This window comes from Pristis pectinata, chromosome 1 (assembly GCF_009764475.1).
Source record: "Pristis pectinata isolate sPriPec2 chromosome 1, sPriPec2.1.pri, whole genome shotgun sequence".
Lineage (NCBI taxonomy): Eukaryota > Metazoa > Chordata > Chondrichthyes > Rhinopristiformes > Pristidae > Pristis > Pristis pectinata.
The window spans coordinates 90738910-90760995 of NC_067405.1; the positions used below are offsets into that span (position 1 = coordinate 90738910).

Genomic DNA, 22086 nt, shown 5'->3' on the forward strand with positions numbered 1-22086 from the left:
GTTGATAATTCAGGCAGAGACCTTGAATCAGTCCTATCCATCTCTTTGCCTCTATAGATGCTGCCTGACCTGCCAAGTTCCTTCAGCAGTTTGCTTTATTTTTGTTTGGGAAGTATCACAGGTCAGGTTGGTGCATGATTCCTTCCTTGAATTGCTATTCTTCAGGCTAGATTTGAACAGAAAAATGTCAGCAAGCTGCTTTAAGTGCAAATCAGGAGACCTTTGATGCAGCCAGCACAATGTTTAAGAAGCCACTAAGTACGGCCTGGGCATTGGCAATTTGACTAATGTGGCATCATGCAATCAGATGATTGGCAGTTCCCACAGCCAAAATACGAGTGATAGCTTTATGTTTTACCATTCACAAATTCTCAGATATAGAAAGGAACTAGCCCTCAATAGAAGATGGAAGTGGGAAAATAACCACATATGGAACAAACAAGAGGTGCATAAAGTTATTCAAAATATGAATTTAATAGCTGATTGCCCAGAAATTGCAGTTCACCCTCTCCAGTGTGCTAAACATGTGCTGCATAAAATGCTAACACCCACCCCAATCTCCCCCTGCCCCACCAAAAAAAAATTGCAAAAATTAAGCAAAAATATTTTAATGAAAGTGCTATGGTCTTTGCACACCAAATCATGGATAAAAATGGGATCATTGCAGCTTCTACTGGAACCTGTATATAGAACTCAGCTGCTGCATTATTGCCATGCCAGCCATTGGGAAGCAAGTCAGAGCTTACAGAACTCCTATGACCACCACATGCAGCAACAGAAAAAGCTGCCATAGAAGTAATACACAGGGGAGGGGCAACACAACAGTCCCCAACATATCTGGGCACTCTGCCCTCACCATCACAAGTGAAACTGGCCCAAACAACTTGTGTCACAAGTGGCCTGAAGTCACTCATTGCAGGTAGTGTGGTGATTAAGCAGCTGGTATTTCCAGTACAAGGTCACAAGCAATTTAAAATGCAAGTCAAAAGAGAACTCTAATAAATTATTTGATGTTGGCCATTGGGAAGCAAAAATAAAAAGGTGGAAGATGCTGTTTGCTGGACATTGATGCAACTGTGCAGACCCTTTAATTGCCATATAATTACAAGCTTTTCATTACGTGCTCCTTTTTGGATCCCGGAAACCCCAATATCTGTCAGTAGTGGAGGAAGCATGCATTGTACAACCATTATGTCATTAGTTGCGTAAAAGTGTGCGAAATGCAGTCCAATTTCTCAGGAGGCATTTCCTTGCTTTGAAATTCACATCTTACCTTTAACGTTTCACTGTTCTTGTCCTGATCCACAGTCACACAGCCATTGTCAAACAGGTAGCAGCACTGATTCTGGCTGAAATACTTATTAAACTGGGAGCCGAGGCGCATTTTGAGCTGTTGATTGATGTAGAAGTCCCAGGGCACTCTATGTGAATACACCTGTTTGAAAAAAAATATTCAGTGACTAGAATGTGTGCAGGTTTTATATTGTATGGATACCAAGTGTTCCAAAACTTATTCACATCCTAATTTGCACCAAGCTATGCTCACCAAGCAATTAGCGTTAACGCCATTACAGCACTAGCAACCCGGGTTCAATTCCCGCCACTGTCTGTAAGGAGTTTGTACGTTCTCCCCATGTCTCCAGTTTCCTCCCACATTCCAAAGATGTGCAAGTTAGGAGTTATAGGCATGCTATGTTGGCTCCAGAAGAGTGGTGACACTTGCGGGCTGCCCCAAGCACATTCTCAGTAACGCAAAAAAACGCATTTCATTGTGTTTTGATGTATATGTGATTAATAAATAAATATCTTATATCTGGGCCCCAAGTTCAGGAATTCCCTTTCTAAAGCTCTTTGCTTCAAGATGGGCAGCACAGTGGGGCAGCAAGTAGAGTCACTGACACACAGTGTTAGAGACGCAGGTGCAATCCTGACGTGTCAGTTGGCACACACTCCCTGTGGCTTCGTGGGTTTCCTCTGGATGCTCTGGTTTCTCCCCACATCCCAAAGACATGTAGGTTAATTGGCTATTGTAAATTGCCCCTTGCGTGTAGGCGAGAGGTAGAATCTGGAAGGAGTTAGAGAATATGCAGAGAGTAAAATTAGATTAATGTAGGATGAGTGTAATGGGTGGTTGATGGTTGGCATGGACTCAGTGGGTGAAAGGATTAGTTTCTGGGCTGTATCTCTAAAGACTATGCACCTTAAGAACTAACCATTTAACCTAGCTTTTGGCTATTTCACATACTTTAAGTCAAAGAAAAAGCAAAGTATTATAGATGCCAGAAATGAAAGAGCTACAAATAGTCAGCAAGGCACACAATATTAATGTAAAAGAAACAGAAAATTAATCTTTCATTAGGACTTAAGTCCTTGCATAGCTCTGTAAAATAGCCCAGCCGTGCATTGCCTCAAGACATATTACTATATTAAAAGGAGCTATACAAATGCAAGCAATTAGGGAAAGTCTCTGGATCAAACCAGGATTATATTCATTTCATTAAGATATTCAAAATCTTCCCCCCACCACGCCATCAACCTGCCCAAGAATAAATGACCATGTTCCAGCAATTTTATTAATTCCCAGCCTGTATCCTGTGGCAGCTGCTTAATTTAGCGACTTAATTACTATACAAGATCTTGGCTCTTCCACAAGCAACTTCATAATTCCAGTCAGTATATTGGCCTCAGTGACAAATACAATCCATTTAGTTTCTTTTCCTCACCATGAGTTTGGCTCGAGCTAACCCAAAGAAAAAAAGTATCCTGGAACAGCCCAAGAGAATTCATAACCAAACTCAAATTACAGGTGGAGGCAAGGGTCTGAATCAAGCTACCAGCAACAGGATCTTGAAAGCTCCTCCTCAGATCTTTGATAACTATGAGGGGAAATAGGGTTATAAGAGGAGGGGAAATAAGCTGAAACTCCATCTTTGGCTGGCATTAAAGTGCAATTTCTAAAACAGAATGCTGGTTCAAAGCCAGCTGGTTTTATTATGTTAGCAAAGTGCTTATTCTCCAGGTTTGTGCAGTAAATATAGGGGGTATTAAAGCCTCAAAGGGTCCCATTTTCAACTGATGATTAATTGTCAGTAGAATCTGAAATAGCATTTAGAACTTTAAAATTTTATAATGGGGAGGAGCATTACAGGTCAGGTGATAAAAGTACTAGCCAATTTACTTCAGTCAGCAATATGGGCCAATTTTAGCAGTGCAGCACCAATTTTGGTAGTGCAGCAGCAATTCCACACTACTCACTCCAAAAGGCAGGTTAAGAAGTGTAACATGGTAGCAGTCGTCTTCAATTACAAAATTTTATGTTATTTGGAGCAAAGATCATTAACATTACCACTTTTTAAAATCTGCTTCTAATTGGCAAAGAGCACAGACCAGGTGTGTATGTTTCTCTTTAAGCCTGCAAAGTGCCTGAAACTACTTTAAATACATATTCAGTTATTCATATTATTTGATGAATTATCTACCTTTATAATTGCTTTAGATAAGGTCACGCTTGGATCCATTCCATAGAACATCCGGCACTGTTCATGCTCTGCTACTTGTTTAATGTTAAACGTTTGTGAGCCTACAGAGAGAAAACAAAAATCATGACCACAAGACATCTCAAAACCAATTAAGTACTTCAAATGCTGTCCCTGTTGTAATGTAGGCAAGTCAGTCAATTTGCACACAGCAAAATCCTGAAGAATGTAAGTCAATGACAAATTTGTCTAAATAGTGTTAGTTAAGGGATAGATATCTGCTATGATACCATGAACTCTCCACTGAATGATAGTACCACAAAATGTTCTACACAGTCAAACAGGACAAAAGAAAAACAGCCATTTCAGCCCATCATGTCCATGTCAACTGTAAAGTACCCATCTACATCAATTCCATTAGCCAGCACTTGGCCCATAGCCTTGGCGATTCAAGTGCTTGTTAAGATACCTAAACGTTAGAGTAGGGCTCTAATGTTCCACACACTGAGGTAGGGCATTCCAACCACCCACTGGGTAAAGATAATTCTTCATATCCCCTCAAACTCCTAACTTAAACCCATGCCTTTAGTTTTGTACATCTCTGCTGTGGGGAAAAGATTCTTACCATCTACCCTATCTTTGCCCCTCAATTATGTATACCTGTAATAGGACCCCCACTGTTTCCTCCACTCAAAGGGAAAGAAATCCAACTATCCAGTGTTTCCCCCACAATTGAAATACTCCATTCTAGGCAACATCCTGGCAAATCCCCTCCACACTGTTTCCAGTGCAATTGTCTTTCCTGTAATGTGGTGACTAGGCCAAAAGACAGACATACGAATTAAGAGACTCAGTAGTACTAAACTGACATATTTTAATATGATTGACAAAATACTTTGGTTTAACTTAAAAAAAAACAAGTTTGACCTGGAATGCATCAAATCTATTTGTACTACACTGAGCAATAGCAGCTGTCAAAAAGGGATTTAGTTACACATTTGAAGGGATAATAATAAAAAATATAATTGCAGGGCCACAAGGAAAAAGGAATGTAGAATTAAATGAATAGCTTTTTCCCAAAAAGCCAGTAGGGACATAATTGGCCCAATATCCTTCTAGGTGGTACAACACCATGACTACCAATTACTTCTAGTTTATTTCCACTTAGTTCCACAGTTCCTTCTACTTGACAGAGCCAAAGGCTTTAGCAAGGCCAAAAAGTCATGTAAATTGATTGGCGCTGTTCAGTATATTTTTCTTGGCACAATGAAAACCATGTCTATTCTGTCTCAAGTTGGACTAAGTCTACACTGCAATTTGGTAAGCTGCTCTTCACCACTTGGCTGAGCTAAAGATAAAGAAGGAACCAGATGATAAACATTGATTTTCATTATTGCAGTTAGACTTGTCTGCTTTGTTGAAGATGGTCACAAGTACCAATTTTTTTTTGCTGGACCCCTACCTTCAAAATGCCTGTAGAGCTTATTTTTCCCCCCCTTGAATGAAAAGGTAAATCTTCCAATCCAGGAATGGCTTATTTTTGTTGTTAATTAATTCCTTGATCCCATCATCATTCTCATCAAACCAGTCAGTTGTTCTTGGTAGAGAAGCCAAGAGTTCTTCACGTGTAAATTATGGTGAACCTCAAAATGCTAAGGATACTAAAGCTCCTGTTAGCTCTATGTTACCAAGAGCCAAAGGATCATAAAGCATTCATTACTTCTATAGGTGGAGTTGCTGAGATGCTGGGCTAACTCATTCTCAATAGTGAAGCCCACTCAAAGATGACAGCATTCCTCTTTTGGTTTTTTCCTCCAGGTGTACCCACTGTCTTGTTTTATAAACTGGCCCATCACTGTATCTCATTTGAGGTGGCAGTGCTGAGATCAAGGCTACGAAAGCAGAGTTATGTTCAAATCTGATAGTTAGAGTTGTCATTGAGGGTCCTGACATTTCAAGTGTCAAACTTAGTTTTCTGAAGTAGAAATTGCCAATGCAAGATTTCCCTTAACAAGGGGGTAGCTGTTGGCAACAACTATCGCGGACTTTGCTGCATGGGATTTAATGCTAATGCTCACACAATAGACACCATCCAGCAGGGTCACCCCTCACGAGTATGAATTCAGACACAAAAGCCCTTGCCTACACCTCCTTGCTTCTCGTCCAACTTGTCTCCACTCCCAAGTCCAGACCTAATGCAACACTGAACACTTGGGCAAGGTATTTGCAATTGGCTCGGCAGAAATCCAACATAAAATTGTTTGGGCAATCCAACTTTTGCCCAGCATCAGTTAAAAAATCTTTCTGGTCAGACGGGATCCATTGACATCAAATAATTCATAATTTATGCATTTCTATTTTTCTCTCTACTTGTATTTCTCCAAGAGATCACTAGATGCAAAAAGAGTAAAGAAAGAAAAATACCCAGATTCAGCTCGCGTCCAACTTCAAAGGTAGGCACTGGGTCATTCTGAACGTAGAACTCTTGGAGTGAACTTAATGGTATGGGAAGGGACAACAAAAGTTGATTCTGTGTTTCTATATCCCATGGATTACCTAGAAATCAAATCAAACATTGGACAGTTGAAAAGACACTGCTCACAAAACCATCTAAAGTCAGTGTGTGGATTACTTGGAATACAACAGTTATACTTTTGAAGGAAAGACAGATTTTGGCATCATGCAATTCAGGAAAAACTGTTTACTCATTCCAACTTCGTTTTCAGGACGACCAAGCTGTGCCACTGTCACCAGTACATAGAGGACTAATTTTAGTTCCACCCCACCACCTCCCCGCCCCCCCCGAAAATCATTGGATATTTCCCCCAGAGTCTGTAACAGTGCTGTCATTCATTGCCGATGCTTAATAACCCCCAATGTGATAACGTGATGCTCACGAGCCAGCTTCTTGAACTACTGTAGACCTTCTGGTGAAAGTACTTCTATAGGGCTGTTGAGCAGTGAGTTTCAAGATTCAGGGCCAGCAGTGGTGAAGGACCAGCAGCACATTATTTCAAAATTGTGACCTGGAGGGGAAACTGCAGGGGCAGTGCTCCCATGCATCTGCTGCCTGTCCACCTTGATGGAAGAGGTCATAGATGGTGTGGGCAGAATAGCACAGGTGACCAATCGCAGTGCATTTTACACATACCATAGCCAGTAATGCAGGGAATTAATATTTAGGGTCGCGGATTTGGTACCAGTCTGCTTTGCCCTGGATGACGTCAAGCATCTATGAGGATGTTGCCAGGACTTGGGGGGGGGGGGGGGGGCAAGCTATAGAGAGGTTGCGTAGACTAGGACTATTCATCAGAGGGTAGGAGAATGAGAGGTGATCTTATAGGAGGTATATAAGATGAGGGGTATAGATAGGATGAATGCATTCAGTCTCTCTCCCCACCACCCCTCCCCCCCCCCCCCCCCCCGCAAGAGTTGGGGAAATCAAGAACTAGAGGCATACTGTAGGTTTAAGTTGAGAGAGGAGAGATTTAATAGGAACCTGAGGGGCAACATTTTCCACCCAGAAGCTGGCCCATATGTGGAAATGAGCTGCCAGAGGAAGTGGTTGAGGCAGGTACATTTAAACATTTAAAAAAAGAGACTTGTTTAGGTACATTGATAGGAAAAAAGTTTGGAGCGAGATGGGCATCTTGATCAGTGTGAACCAGTTGGGCTGACGGGCCCCGTTTCTGTGCTGAATGACTACAAGCTGTTGGAGCTACAAGGATGAAGAATATTCCATCATGATCCTGGTTGTCTTGTAGATAGTGGAAAGGCTTTGTGATTTCAAGAGGCAAATCATTCACCACAGGATAGCCCGCCTATCATGGTGTATGACTCCAGGATGTTGGATCTTCCTTTGTTACAGATGGCCATTGTATGGCAATTTTGTGGTAAAAATGTCAAGAAGCCAGCTCACTAATACCTTCAAGGGCCACTTATCAACATGTACCCAATTGTTGTCTAACCTTGCTGCATGCATGTAGGGACTGCTTGCATTTGCAACTCCTCAGCAAATGAATTGAGCATTGTTTGCTTACGACCTTATATCCCCACTTCGGACCTTATGGTGGAAGCAGCTAAAGATTGTTTGCTTAGGACAATGTTCTTAGTAACTTCTGAAGTTGTCCCAATGAATGACCTCCAACATCCAGAACCATTTTCCTTTGTGAAAAGTATGACTGACTATTGGATCATTCTCCCCTCAATGTTGTTTGATTTCAGTTTTTACATCAAGTCCTTGTAATACTATCAAATGCTACCTTCACATCAAGAGTGAAGTTACTCACTACCAACCCACTCCCTTGCAGAATTCAGCTCTTTGGTGCAATAAGTTATAACACGTTCATACCAAGGCCGTGATGACATCTGGAGCCAAAAACTCATGACAAATCCCAACCGAGGCACTGGTGAGGACTTTATTGATAAGTGCTTCTTGCTAGCACCATTGACTTGTTTACCTCACTTTGCTGATAGGGCAGTGATCAGCCAGACTGGATTTTCCCTGCTTTTTATGAACAGGACATAGGTAATTTTCCACATCACTGGATTGGTGGCAGTGCTATAACTGCAGTAGACCAGCTTGGCTAGCAGTGTAGCTAGTTCTAGAGTGCAGGTCTTGAGCACCACAGTGGGATAAGCTTTTACTTTATCTAGTGCTCAGCCATTTCTTCATATCACATAGAATTAATCTAATTGACTGAAAACTGCCTACTGTGATGGTGGGCATCTCAGGAAGTGGAGATGGATCATCTATTTGGCAGTTCTGGCAGAACACTGAGAATGCTTGAGTCTTGCCTTTAATACTTGGCTCTGCCTTTTAACTTTTTATAGATGCTTTTTCTAACAGCATCGACACCTAACAAGCTACTTCAATAACGAGACCTCACATTTAGTGAGATAGAGTGAGCTTCACCTGCTCCTACCCAGTATATACAATCAAATAAGCTCACTAGTTAAATCACATGCAACCAAGTAATCTTAAAATTTGTTGGAAAGAATATACCAAGACAACCTTGCCACAGATCGCAAGTAGGAATAGGCCATTTAGCCCCTACACCTGCTTCACCATTCAAAATGATCACAGCTAATCATTTATCCAAGCACCACTTTCATCTATTAACCCCATATCATTCAATCCCCTTAATATCCAAAAATCTATTGCTCTGCATCTAGAATACATTCCAATGACTGAGCCACCACATTCCTTAGGTGCAGAATTCCAAATGATTTATTACCCTTGATCAGGACTTCCCATTGCAGTACTGCATGGGCAACCCTTTCTTTGCAAACTCTAGCCCCTATTTATAGGCATCCCAGGTAGGGAATCATCTGTGCATCAACCCTACCCAAGCACCTAGAAAATGTTTCAATGAGATATCTTCTCACTACTTTAAACTAGGAAGCATAGGCACAGCCTGCTTAATGTGTCTTCAGAAGACAATCCTCCCCTTTCACACTCTACCTCCCAATCTACTGGACCTTTGTTACACTCTTCTGTCACAAGTATATTCTTCCCAAGTTGAGAGATTCAATTTGTACACAGTGTTCCAGCATTGTCTCACCAGTATCCGATATGACTTTCCTTACTTTTGTACTCAAATTCTCTTGCAATATTTGCATACAGCTCATCTTCGTAACATGTAGATACAGCCAGCAATTAACATTCAGAGATATGTACAAGGACATCCAGATCGCTGGGAACACCAGCACCCTTCCATCTCTTGGTGTTTTTAAAAACATGCAATAAAACTCCAATAATCTGCCATCCAACTCCCTTTCTACTCACCCACTCCTTTCACCTTACCTGGTTCACTGGAAAATTTAAATCATACATCTAAAAAGTGAATTAAGTGCTGATGTATTAAATCAACACAACAGCCAATAGTTTGTAAAAATCTGCCAACCAAGCACCAAATCCCCAATTATCAGTTTTACTGTACACTGCTTTTCCTACCAAAGTGGATGGTTTCACTTCTAAAACTTAATTGAGCACAAAAATAAATGATTACTGTAAATTCACAGCAATTACAAACCTTTAACCACATTTACTTAACAGTAACTGTTCTTTTCTGGCACGTATTCCATTAAACACTATAGCAGACACTACCACAAGAGACAAGGTATTAGAAGGATTAACAGGACTAAAGGCAGACAAGCCAACAAGTTGCAATGCTAGAATATATAATCAAAGAAGAAATAGCTAGTCAGCTAGAGAAGCTTGATGGAATCACACCAAATCAACATGGTCTTATCAAAAGGTAAATCCTGTATGATAAATTTGCTGGAGTTGTTTGAGGAGCAGGGCAGGTAGAGCTGATGGAGTGTGATAGAACCATAGAACAATACAGCACAACACATGCCCCTCAGCCCACCATGCTGTGCCGACCTTTAAACCACGCCTAAGACTATGTAACCCCTTCCTCCCACATATTCCCCCCACCCTAAATTCCTCCATATGCTTATCTAACAATCTCTTGAACTTGACCAAAGTATCAGCCTCCACCACCACCCCAGGCAGCACATTCCACGCCCCAACAAATCTCTGGGTAAAAAAAGCCTTCCTCTGGTATCTCCCTTGAACTTCCCACCCACTACTTTAAAAAAGCCATGCCCTCTTGTACTGAGCATTGGTGCCCTGGGAAAGAGGCGCTGGCTGTCCACTATCTATTCCTCTTAATATTTTGTATACCTCTATCATGTCTCCCCTCATCCTCCTTCTCTCCAATGAGTAAAGCCCTAGCTCCTTTAGTCTCTCCTCATAATCCACACTCTCTAATCCAGGCAGCATCCTGGTAAATCTCATCTGCACCCTTTCCAACACCTCCACATCCTTCCTATAATGAGGTGACCAGAATTGGACACAGTACTCCAAGTGTGGTCTAACCAGAGTTTTGTAGAGCTGCATTATTACCTCACAACTCTTAAACTCAATCCCACAATTTATGAAAGTTAACATCCCATAAGCTTTCTTAACTACCCTATCCACCTGTGAGACAACTTTCAGGGATCTGTGGATATGGACCCCCAGATCCTCTACACTAGCCAGAATGGAGTTTGTCCTTCCAAAGTGCACCACCTCACACTTCTCCGGATTGAACTCCATCTGCCACTTCTCAGCCCAGCTCTGCATCCTATCAATATCTCTCCAAGCTTCGACAGCCCTCCACACTATCCACAACACCACCAACCTTTGTGTCATCTGCAGACTTGCTAACCCACCCTTCCATCCCCCATCCAAGTCATTAATAAATATCACGAAAAGTAGAGGTCCCAGAACCGATCCCTGTGGGACACCACTAGACACAGCCCTCCAATCTGAATGTACTCCCTCCACCACAACCCTCTGCTTTCTACAGGCAAGCCAATTCTCAATCCAACACGGCCAAGCCTCCCTGGATCCCTTGCCCTCGGACCTTCTGAAGAAACCTACCATGTGGAACCTTGTCAAACACCTTACTAAAATCCATGTAGACCACATCTACTGCACTACCCTCAATCTTCCTGGTCACCTCCTCAAGGAACCCTATCAGGCTTGTGAGGCAAGATCTTCCCTTCACAAAGCCATGCTGGCTGTCCCTAATTAGTCCATGATTCTCTAAATGCTCATAGATCCTACCACTTAGTATCCTTTCTAACAGCTTGCCCACCACAGACAAGGCTCCCTGGTCTGTAATTCCCTGGACTATCCCTACTACCTTTTTTGAACAAGGGGACAACATTTGCCACCCTCCAATCCTCCGGCACCATTCCCGTGGACAACAAGGACTCAAAGATCCTAGCCAATGGTTTAGCAATCTCCTCCCTTGCCTCGTGAAGCAGCCTGGGGAATATTCCGCCAGGCCCTGGGGACGTCTGTCCTAATATTTTCTAGGAGCTTCAACACATCCTCTTGATATCTACATGCTCTAGAACATTAATCTTACCAACACTGTCCTCAGCGTCATCAAGACCCCTCTCCTTGGTGAATACTGAGAAGTATTCATTGAGAACCTCACCCACTTCCACAGCTTCCAGGCACATCTTCCACCTTTGTCTTTAATCGGACCTACCTTTACCCTCATCATCCTTCCGCTCTTCACATGAGAATAAAGCCTTGGGATTCTCCTTAACCCTACTCGCCAAAGCCTTTTCATGTCCCCTTCTTAAGTTCCTTCCTTGCTACTCTATATTCCTTACGAGCCCTATCTGATCCTTGCTGCTTACACCTTATGTATGCTGCCTTCTTCTTCCTAACTAGTTGTTCCACCTCTGTCACCCATGGTTCCTTCACCCTGCCATTCTTTCTCTGCCTCACCAGGACAAATTTATCCCTAAAATCCTGCAAGAGATCCCCGAACATCAACCACATCTCCATAGTACATTTCCCTTCAAATGTGTCAGCCCAATTTACACACTCAAGTTCTAGCCTTATAGCCTCCTAATTTGCCTTTCCCCAATTAAATATCTTCCTGCCCTCTGCTCCTATCCTTGTCCATGACAATGCTAAAGGTTAGGGAGCAGGTGTCGCTGTCCCCCATATGCTCACCCATCGAGAGATGTCACCTGACCCAGTTCATTACCTAATACTAGATCTAATATTGCATTCCCTCTAGTCAACATACTGTGACAGAAATCCTTCCTGGACACACTTAAACTCTACCCTGTCTAAACCTTTGGCACTAAGCAGGTGCCAGTCAATATTTGGGAAGTTGAAGTCTCCCATGATAACAACCCTGTTATTTTTGCATCTTTCCAAAATCTGCCTCCCAATCTGCTCCTCAGTATCCCTGCTGCTACCGGGGGGGGGGGGGGGGGGGGGGGGGGGGGCCTATAGAATACTCCCAGTAGAGTAACTGCTCCTTTCTTGTTCCCAACTTCCACCCATACTGACTCTAGAGGGGATCCTTGTACATTATCCACCCTTTCTGCAGCGTAATGTAATGTATTTGGATTTTCAAAAGACATTTGACAAGGTGCCATATTAGAGGTTGGTTCACAAGATAAGAGCTCATGTTATGGGGAAGATGTATTAGCATGGATTGAAGATTGGTTATTGCACAGAAGATACTTGGAATTAATGGGTCTTTTTGAGGATGGAAAGATACATTTAGTGGAAGGATCAGTTCTTGGCCTTCACTTCTATTAATGACAGAGGAGGGGCAGAGCCCAAGGTGTCCAAGTTTGCTGATGACACAAAAATAGGTGGGAGGGCAATAGATTTCCATGCGGATGTTTGGGTTCGACAACTAGATATCGAGCAGATGGGCAAAAACCTAGTAAATGGAGCTCGTGGGAAATGCGAGATCATGCACTTTGGTAAGAGGAATTTCAAAGGCAGACTTATCCAAATGGAAAAGATTGCAGATGATTGAAATACTAAGGGATCTTGTGCACAAAGTTGGAAAATGTACCAAATTGTGGTTACTCATTCAGGCTATTCTGACAGCACTTTCCAAACCCACAACTTCTTACACAAAGGACAGCAGGGTCAGAGGAATGTCAGCACTAGCAGGGTCTTCAAACTTCCATGCCATCCTGACTTGAAATATATTGCCAGGTCTTGGTCATCATTGGTCTAAATCCCGAAACTCCTTACTCAACAGTACTGTGGGAGTAATTTCACCACCACATTCTCAAGGACAACTCCTGCATGTTCTCCCTGTGACCACATGGATTACATTTCTTTACCAGTCAATATCTAATATTTGAACAAAATAGAAATTCTGAAAAAAATACATGAAAGCATAATTGGAAGATTTGCTTTTAAAAACACTTTCACCATTTTCTTATATACACACTATCCTATTTTAAATAACCAGCTGAGGTTTTATGCAGTTTCTGTACAGGTTCAGCACTCTGGCTTAATTCACTACCAGTCTCAGAGTTGAAACTCCCACATTAATAGCTACCACAAAGTTAATGCTGCTCTATGACATTGTCAAGCACAGCAATAAGCAGTTGTCTTGCCAACTAAGTTGACCAATAAACTCAAGGAGTTCTAGATTGAAAACAGAAAGCGAGGCCTTACCAGAGATGGAATTCACATTGAAGACCTCAGAAGAATTTAACTGGCCTGGCTCAGATTTTTCAAAGACATTCAAGTCACTCATAGCACAAAGTCCACCCACTGAAGTGGAGGAGCCTGCAGAAGAGGTGGTGGCAGCAGAAGAGAGACCATCTTCACTTGCTTCTTGAATTGGACTATAAGCACAAGCACATTCAAACACTGGATCACTCAAAACAATATTGAATGAACCATCCTAGTGCATCAAACATATGCATCTCGTACTGCTTTTATATTCTTAAATATTTGATACTCACTAGCATGGGAAGGAAATTACTAGATTTGAATGATTGGCAACAAAATAAATCACTGGGAATAGGGAGTGGTTAACCAGCTATCAAGTTCCAATTACAACCATCTATTCCCAATGTCCTTAAAAGTCTCTGTTCTGCTATTTCAATCCACACCCTACTTTTTACATCCCCTACCCTAAGCAATTTTATGCAGCATTTTTTAAACAGGCTGGTGAACAAGTGCTTCCTCACATCAGCCATGAATAAGAGGTTATATTCCATTGTTGGGAGGGGCCATAATAAAAGGTCAATATAGAAACTTAAGTCATCAATTGTGAACAATTAATATTGGACTAACTTTTCGTTCAATTAATTAGAATGCAGTCTGCTAGTTACAAGTTGGATTAAAATAATAATAGTTCATGGGAGTTTTAGTGGCTAGAGAGCCAAGTATGGAGTTCCACAAGGGACCCTGTGGCCTTTTTTGTTGCGATATATGTATGCTTGGACTTGAATGGAGGGGCAGTGATTAAAATCGCTTGCTACAAGTACCAAAATTGACATGTGATTGAGAGTGAAGAGTAAAGTTTGCACTGCTAGAAGATATCAGTGGGCTTGTTGGGTGGGCACAAAAGCAGCAATTTAAATTCATTCTTGAAGGATGAAGGGAAAAGATAAGAAGGGAATAAATGATAAAAGAAATACCAAGCAATGTAGCTGAGTAGGGAGGGCGCATTCGTAGATCAATTGAGTAGATTAGGTATACAAGGTGGTGGTTAAGGCAGTATAGGGGATAGATGTTTTCATTGGAGAAGGAAGAGTACACTAGGTCAGGGAGGTCATGCTAAAACTGCATGAAACACTAGTTAAGTCACAACTAGAATACAATGTTTAATCATCATTACACAACGAGAGGGCATGATAAGACTAGAAAGTGGGTAGGAGAATGTTACCCTGCACTGGAGAATGGAGGGAGATTAACTAAGCTGGGGTCGTTCTTTCTGGAAAAAAAAGGAAAGCAAGGAGAGATGTAATTAAAGTGTTAAAAGAGATGATAATCTTTATTTTGCCCAAGTCACAAGGTTCAGAACTCACTGCCCGAAAGGGTGGCAGACGCACAAGCCCTTGAAGACTGAGAAGGCTACAGGCTGGAAATGAGAACAACCTACATGGCTCAGTTTTGGCCTGCATAGACAGGGATTATTAGCCTCATGTTTTACATTTCTTTGCGCACAGAATACATAAATCTGTTGCAAGAAACAGTCAAGCAGCCACCAAAATGAATGCATTAATGACACTCATCCCAAAAAGTATTTACCTCCAAATGCATTAAAAATAAGTTTAAGATGTACTTAGATAAATTTTGACCCCAGCCTTAATAAACCCATCACTGGTAGCAATTAGTCAGGCATAGAGCATTAATGAATATGGTCAGAAAGTTAGAACATAAAACATTACAGCACAGGCCCTTCGGTCCAATGTTCTGCTGACATTTTATCCTGCTCTAAGATCTATCTAACCCTTCTCTCCCACATAACCCCCCATTTCTTTACCATTCATGCGTCTGAGTCTTTTAAATGTCCTCACCACCTCTGCTGGCAGTGCATTCCACACACACATACCATTAAAAAACTTACCCCTGACATCCCCCTTGTATCTTCCTGCAATCACCTTAAAATTATGTCCCCTCCTGTTAGCCATTGTCACCCTGGGAAAAAGTCTGACTGTGCACTCAACCCATGCCTCTTATCATCTTGTACACCTCTATTAAGTCACCCCTCATCCTTCTCCTCTCCAAAGAGAAAAGCCCTAGCTCACTCAACCTATCCTCATAGGACATGCTCTCCAATCCAGGCTGCATCCTGGTAAATAAATCTCCTCTGCACCCTCTCTCAAGCTTCCACATCCTTCCTACAATGAGGCAACCAGAACTAACAAAATACTCCAAGTGTAGTCTAACCAGAGTTCTATAGAGCTGCAATATTACCTCTCAGCTATTGAACTCAATACCCTGACTACTGAAGGCCAATAAACCATACGCCTTCGTAACAACTCTATCGACCTGTGTGGCAACCTTGGTGTCCACGTCCATAGATCCCTCAAGATCCCTGTTCCTCCACACTGCTAAGAGTTCTGCCATTAACTTTGTATTCTGCCTTCAAATTTGATCTCCTGAAGTGCATCACTTCACACTCATCCAGGTTGAACTCCATCTGCCACTTCTCAGCCCAGCTCTGCATCCTGTCACTATCCTGTTGTAATCTACAGCAACCCTCTACACTATCCACACCACCACCAACCTTTGTATCATCAGCAAACTTACTAACCCACCCTTCCACATCCTCATCCAAGTCATTTATAAAAATCAAAGAGCAGGGGTCCCAGAACAGATCCCTGCAGAACACTACTGGTTACTGACCTACAGGCAGAATACACTCCATCTACCACCACCCTCTGGCTTCTATGGGCAAGCCAATTCTGAATCCACACATCCAAGTTTCCCTGGATCCCATGCCTCCCGACTTTCTAAATAAGCCTTCCATGAGAAACCTTAACAAATGCCTTACTAAAATCCATGTACACCACATCCACTGCTCTACCTTCATCAATGTGCTTTGTCACATCCTCAAAGAATTCAATCAGGCTCATGAGGCACGGCCTACCCCTCACAAAGCCATGCTGACTGTCCCTAATCAGCCCATGCTTCTCGAAATGCCCATAAATCCTGTCTAAGAATCTTCTCCAGTAACTTGCCCACCACTGAAGTCAGACTCACCTGGTCTGTAATTCCCAGGGTTATCCCTACTCCCTTTCTTAATCAAAGGAACAGAGCCTTAAGCAAATTTTTACCTTAGTTTTTTCATATGCAGAGGTTGGTCATACATGGACTCCTTGAGGGGCGACAATGAACTTAGAGCATTTTTAGTAGATCCACCAGGAATCCATTTGATTGGCTTGTTTTGGTCATCATTCAGAGAATTTCGGTGGAAAGGGGTAGAGACCAGATGTGCTCCCCTTGTGAAGTCACATGTGTTTTCAGGAAATGGGCCAAATGTTTTGTTTGGGTAGTCATTACTCTCAAAGTGATCCTCATTGATAGGTTCAATGCCATCCAAATCATCCTTCAAAAGGAAAAAGTTACTTTATGATCAGACATACAGGTAAGACATATGCCAAGATACTCCAAATGCACAGAGAATTCTAAATTTCAGCTAAAATTAACTATGGTATAGCATTGGCTGTAGTCTAACTAAGGGAAAAAATGTAGACATTCAACAGGGAAAATACTGTTATGCAATTTAGCAGATAGTGAATTTCAAAGAGAAATGCTCAAAAGAACAAGTCCTAACTACAGTAATGCACTGCTACATTCTCAAATCAGCACACTAGGGAATATCAACATGCAACAGCTCCAGATCTCGAAGATTTTAGTATAAAAAGATAGCAAGGGCAGAATTTTAAAATCACCCCATAGAGGAAAGAGTTACAATAATAAATCTTATGAATATTTTAATATTTGCTCATTTTGTTAATGCTGGTTCTTTTAAAGTTATTCAATTAATCCCTCAAACTCCACTCTTCAACATCTTTTGAATGTTATAGAAACTGCTTCAGGCTATATTCAAATCAAAACTTATTGCCTTAAAAAAAATCTTCTCGCCTTTGATTCTTTCAACATTACTTCCAATCTGTGTCCTCTGGTCACTATAGGGTACCATTTTCCCAGTGGAAACTGTTTCTTTTTTCTTTTAAAACCTCAATTTTGAGCAAATGTGTTATGTTTCCTCTGAGGCAAAAGAGGTTGAAGGGGAATTTAGTGCTATTGTAGTAAGTGGAAAAATTGTTTTCCTACTTTGCTTCAGTGGGTTCCAAATACAGGGACAACTAAATAGTAATTTTAAATTATGTTTTAATATTAAAATTTTAAAATGTAGTACATCACTTACACATTCAGCAACACAGGTTCCCTCAGTTAGAATGTGCTTGGAAGGTACAAGGATTCCAGAAAGTGGCCAGCGAGGTCTCGCTTTCAAGTAGTCTGCAGGTGGTCTCAAGTAGCAAAAGTGAAATGAGAAATCCCCCATAAGCATTTCTGAACTTTTACTGACAATTTAAATAGCTACAATCAGATCTATCTCATCCTTTTGTAGGATCAAACAGTTAAACACCAAAGAAATGAGCAAGTGAAATATTAAAGGAATCTCTCTGGTGGTTGAATTTATTCAACAGATAGAGGTAGTTCAGGTTCGATCTCAGATAGGTGCCGGGTCAGGTAATCTCAACCAATACACTAGAAGCACAGATTTGACCCCTGGTAACTCAAGGGATGGAGAAAGAAACAAAAATATGGTCAATGTACAGTACTTCATGCAAGCAACCGTCCCTCTATACTTGATAGGTGGATACGAAGGATTATGGAAATGGAAAAATTCATACTGACAACAGTACATGCACTTAAGTTACCGAAGCAGATCTTAATGAAAAATACAATTACTCGGTTGCTGGAACTGCACATGCTTGGTGAGGTGGCAAACAAAAATGGTACTGCTGTAAATCAAGCATGGTAGCCTTCAGTCCTTCTACATGAAAGATGACCATTGGAACCAAGATAATTGTAAGTTACAGATATTGAGGGATAAGGCAATGGAGGAATTAGAAAACAAGAAAAAAATTTAAAGAAAGGTGCTGCTGGATCAGGTGAGCAAGGCTTGGGAATGAGAGTTGAAACAGAAAAATAATGAAATGTAGATTTGAAAGAATAATGCAGACAAAAAAACTCAAAGGCCATTAAGCTCCCAACACAAAAATACAGGTGGAAACTTAAGTTACCCATTTTTCAGGAAAAAAAACCATCAGAAATTATGTCAGTTTTAAGAGAAAAAGGGATATACCAAAAAATGAGAAACCAGTGTGCAGTTATCAAATTACATGAGGGAATAATCTGAAAATTCAAAAGCCATCACGATATACAACATTCACTACCCAAAATAGCTTCATTTTCAACAGATGTTATGAGTCAGTGGGGTCATTAGTCACAAGCATGATTGAAAGCAAATCAAAACAACCCAATTTTGAAAAAAATTGGAGGAAAGGGCAACAAAATTTTTTTTTATTTTTATTTACATCAAGTAATTCAAAAATACTCATACAATTTGACAATATGACAAGAGTTATTAGAATAGGTGATAAAGGATTGTATGGTTGAAGAAGGTTGCAATGAATTTGATTTTGAAAGTGTTAAGAATGTGGAGGGAGTAGAAGCAGTATTACAAATGTTAAACTGGAAAGAAAGCAACTACGTGCTCATTATGCCTAGCAATTTTTGCAAGATTAAAAATGAAAGGAAATGGATACAACAAAAATTGCTACATTCTGCATAGAAGCTTACTTGTTTTCCTGGTCTTCAACATCTGCATTCTCATCAAAAATACTGAAAGATACTGTTGCAGGCGGCAACCCAAAGAAAGTAGAAGGCATCTGGTTTGGAACTGGAGTGCTTTTGTCAGCTACAAAGAGAAATGGCATTGCATTACATCCCTCTGCCATGCTGTTGAAAGCATGTTACTCTAAATTTGTTAAGGAAGATCTGAGAGCATTTCTTTGGAAACATACCCGAAGAAACAACCATGAATAAGTTTCCTTAACAGGCCAGCTGATGGGGATAAATCTAAATCTATAACTTTTCCATTCAGTACAAGCCTGATAAACCCCTATCTGATTTAGAAATCCTGATGGTTCAGCACTGGGTGATGTTTCTTGCATTCACTGGGGTCCCGTCTCTCATGCTCTTTAAACTCACAGAGGGGGATGGCACTAAACTCAATGGAAAATTATGCAACTGTGTAACATTTAAATAAAAAAAGCAAATTGAAAGAGTGCTGGGGTATTGATAGGAATAAAAGTAGTCTGCGAGTCAGGTACCAAAGTTTCATGTGTACCTAGTTAGAGTTTTACTGTAATCAAATTCAAACTACTAAAAAGGACCTTCAAGCACATTCACAGCAAGACTTTAAAAACATACCAGGCAGCTATGTGAAACCTGGTTTAGATTCTAGAAAGATGGGAACCCCAAATCCGGAGAATTTTATTTCCACCCCCCCACCCCCACCAATTCCACAGCAAAATATTTTAAAATTAACTTAATTATAGCAGATGGTATACCAAAATGAAATTTCAATATTTCTGCTCAGGAGGTTAGTAGCAGAAGAAAGTTATATGCTTGCATTACTTCAGCTGAGAACTGATAGAGAAAAAAATCTCAAGTGAGTTTAGAGGGGATTACAACCCAATAGTACTGGTTAGCAATCCAAGACAGATCATCAAAATTGTCCAAATTCTTACCATTTTTCATGAACTGAGCTTCATATGCCAGGTAATCATTGTTACAGATAGTAGGCACAGCACCCAGATTCTCAAACTGATTTTCACTCACTTGTGAGCAAGTAACTGGTGCATGGAACATATCATTTATGACATCTGCAATAATAAAAAAGTAGTGCCATTTTAATGCAAGAAACAGACTAGATGTCCAGTTTCCCCCCTTCCACATTTGGAAAGCAGTATTCAAACTCAGAAAATGCAAACACTTATGTTTAATTTCTCAAGCAAGGGCCACTGGCAATGTTCCCCGGTACTCCAAATGTGCTTTTCCCCCAAATATGGGAAAATAATCTCACTAACCTGGATGAATGACAAAGCCTTTCGCAGGGTCTCCAATGATATGAGATGGGTGGGTGGACAAGAAACCCTACCACAAAATTACAGAAGTTCCACTCTAGTCTTTATCAAGTGCAAAATTGACCATTGACATTTTCTAATGTTTCTGAACTTAAAAGCACTTCAAAACAGAAGCAGCACTATCCAAATTAATGTTACCTTTCCTATTGCTACAGCAGAGAAGGCTGGGATGGCTACATGCTGGCATTGGTAGGAATTCTCTCTCCACCCTCCCCTCCCCCCAAATCCTACTACATTAAAGAGGTCAGTTGCCACCACAATGGTCTGGATTTACAATAAAGATTTTGGCGGGGGGGGGGGGGGGGGGGGGGGAGAAAAAAAAAGGTCACTCAACTACAATTGCTCATTCTTGCAATAGTCATGAAACTAATTATCTGAACTATCCTGGGTGGGAGACTTCAATGTCCATCAAGAATGGCTTGGTAGCAAGAACTGGGCTGTCAGTCCTGAAGGGCGTGAAGTCCAAACTGGGTTTGTGGCAGATGGAGAGTGAACCAGCGTGAGAGATAAACCTACTGAACCTCATCATAATCATCTATGACAGATTCATTTGTGATAGCATAGGTAGAAGTGACCACCATGCAATCCTTGTGGAGACAGTGCTACCTTCACACTGAGGACATCAACATACCCTGGAAAAATTGAAGTCAAGGGGGTATCAAAGGGAAACAATCCAATGGTTGGATTCTTACCTGGAACAAAGGAAGTCGGCGGTGGGGCTCATTCATCAGAGCCTGAGGACACGTCCCATTCTCCCTCCTTTATTCGCCTCCCCACCCAATCACCAAATGATCTCTTCAGTTAGTAGTGCTGCTGCTGCACAGCTCCAACAACTTGGGCTCAGTCCTGACCTTTGGTACTGTAATCTGTGGTAGTGAAAGGCACTCATCCCTCTTGTATTGACTGACTAAAGGATTCTTACATCCAGATCACCAGACTCGGGTGGTGTTTAAATAGTTTAATCCACAACACTACCAGAGCAAGACCCAACTAAATGGACTACATTAAGAGATACTGCCATTACTCTTACCCAAAGCCTCTCTGGTGCAGACAGTTGGTGATGGCTGTACATGTTGTAAACTGCGATTCGCTGACAAATTATGCACCTCCACCAAAACATTTGGTTGACCACTTTCCATGCAATCCCCATCTGTTAATCAAATAGCAAATTCAATGAACAGCTATTGGTCAGGGAATGTAGATTAAAAGTAAATTTGAACTTTAACAATGCTTTCTACAAGCAGCCTATGCCACTGAGAGCACTGTAATGTTCATGCTTTACATCCTTTGCTATTAATTCAAGATGTAACATATCAACACATGCACCAAAAAAAAAACTTATTCTTGAAGTTGAAGTTGAGGAGGGGACATTAATGCTAGGGGAATGAGCGGGCCTGATGTTAGATCCGGCTTGTTGCCAAACCACAACTGCTTATCTTTTCAAATGTGGAAAGAAACAACCTGACCCACTGTGTTCAAGCAGTGATCTGCAAGGCAGAGCAGATTCTGTATAATGAACAGAACACAAGTGCAGATCCTGATGCCCTACCCAAAGAAAACCTCGATTAGCCTTTGATAACTTGCTGCTATTGAA

At 41.3% G+C, this 22086-nt stretch overlaps 1 protein-coding gene across 1 annotated transcript in view; it reads right to left on the reverse strand.

The window, feature by feature from the left end:
* bub1bb (BUB1 mitotic checkpoint serine/threonine kinase Bb) overlaps positions 1 to 22086 on the reverse strand; it is a 50824-nt gene that overhangs the window by 4624 nt on the left and 24114 nt on the right. The window contains exons 13-21 of the mRNA XM_052018397.1: positions 21523 to 21642; positions 20097 to 20231; positions 19144 to 19261; positions 17702 to 17804; positions 16605 to 16876; positions 13486 to 13658; positions 5901 to 6032; positions 3480 to 3580; positions 1274 to 1435 (exon numbers count right to left, since the gene is read on the reverse strand). Coding sequence (XP_051874357.1) covers positions 1274 to 1435; positions 3480 to 3580; positions 5901 to 6032; positions 13486 to 13658; positions 16605 to 16876; positions 17702 to 17804; positions 19144 to 19261; positions 20097 to 20231; positions 21523 to 21642 — 1316 coding nt within the window. The remainder of the gene's footprint in view (positions 1 to 1273; positions 1436 to 3479; positions 3581 to 5900; positions 6033 to 13485; positions 13659 to 16604; positions 16877 to 17701; positions 17805 to 19143; positions 19262 to 20096; positions 20232 to 21522; positions 21643 to 22086) is intronic.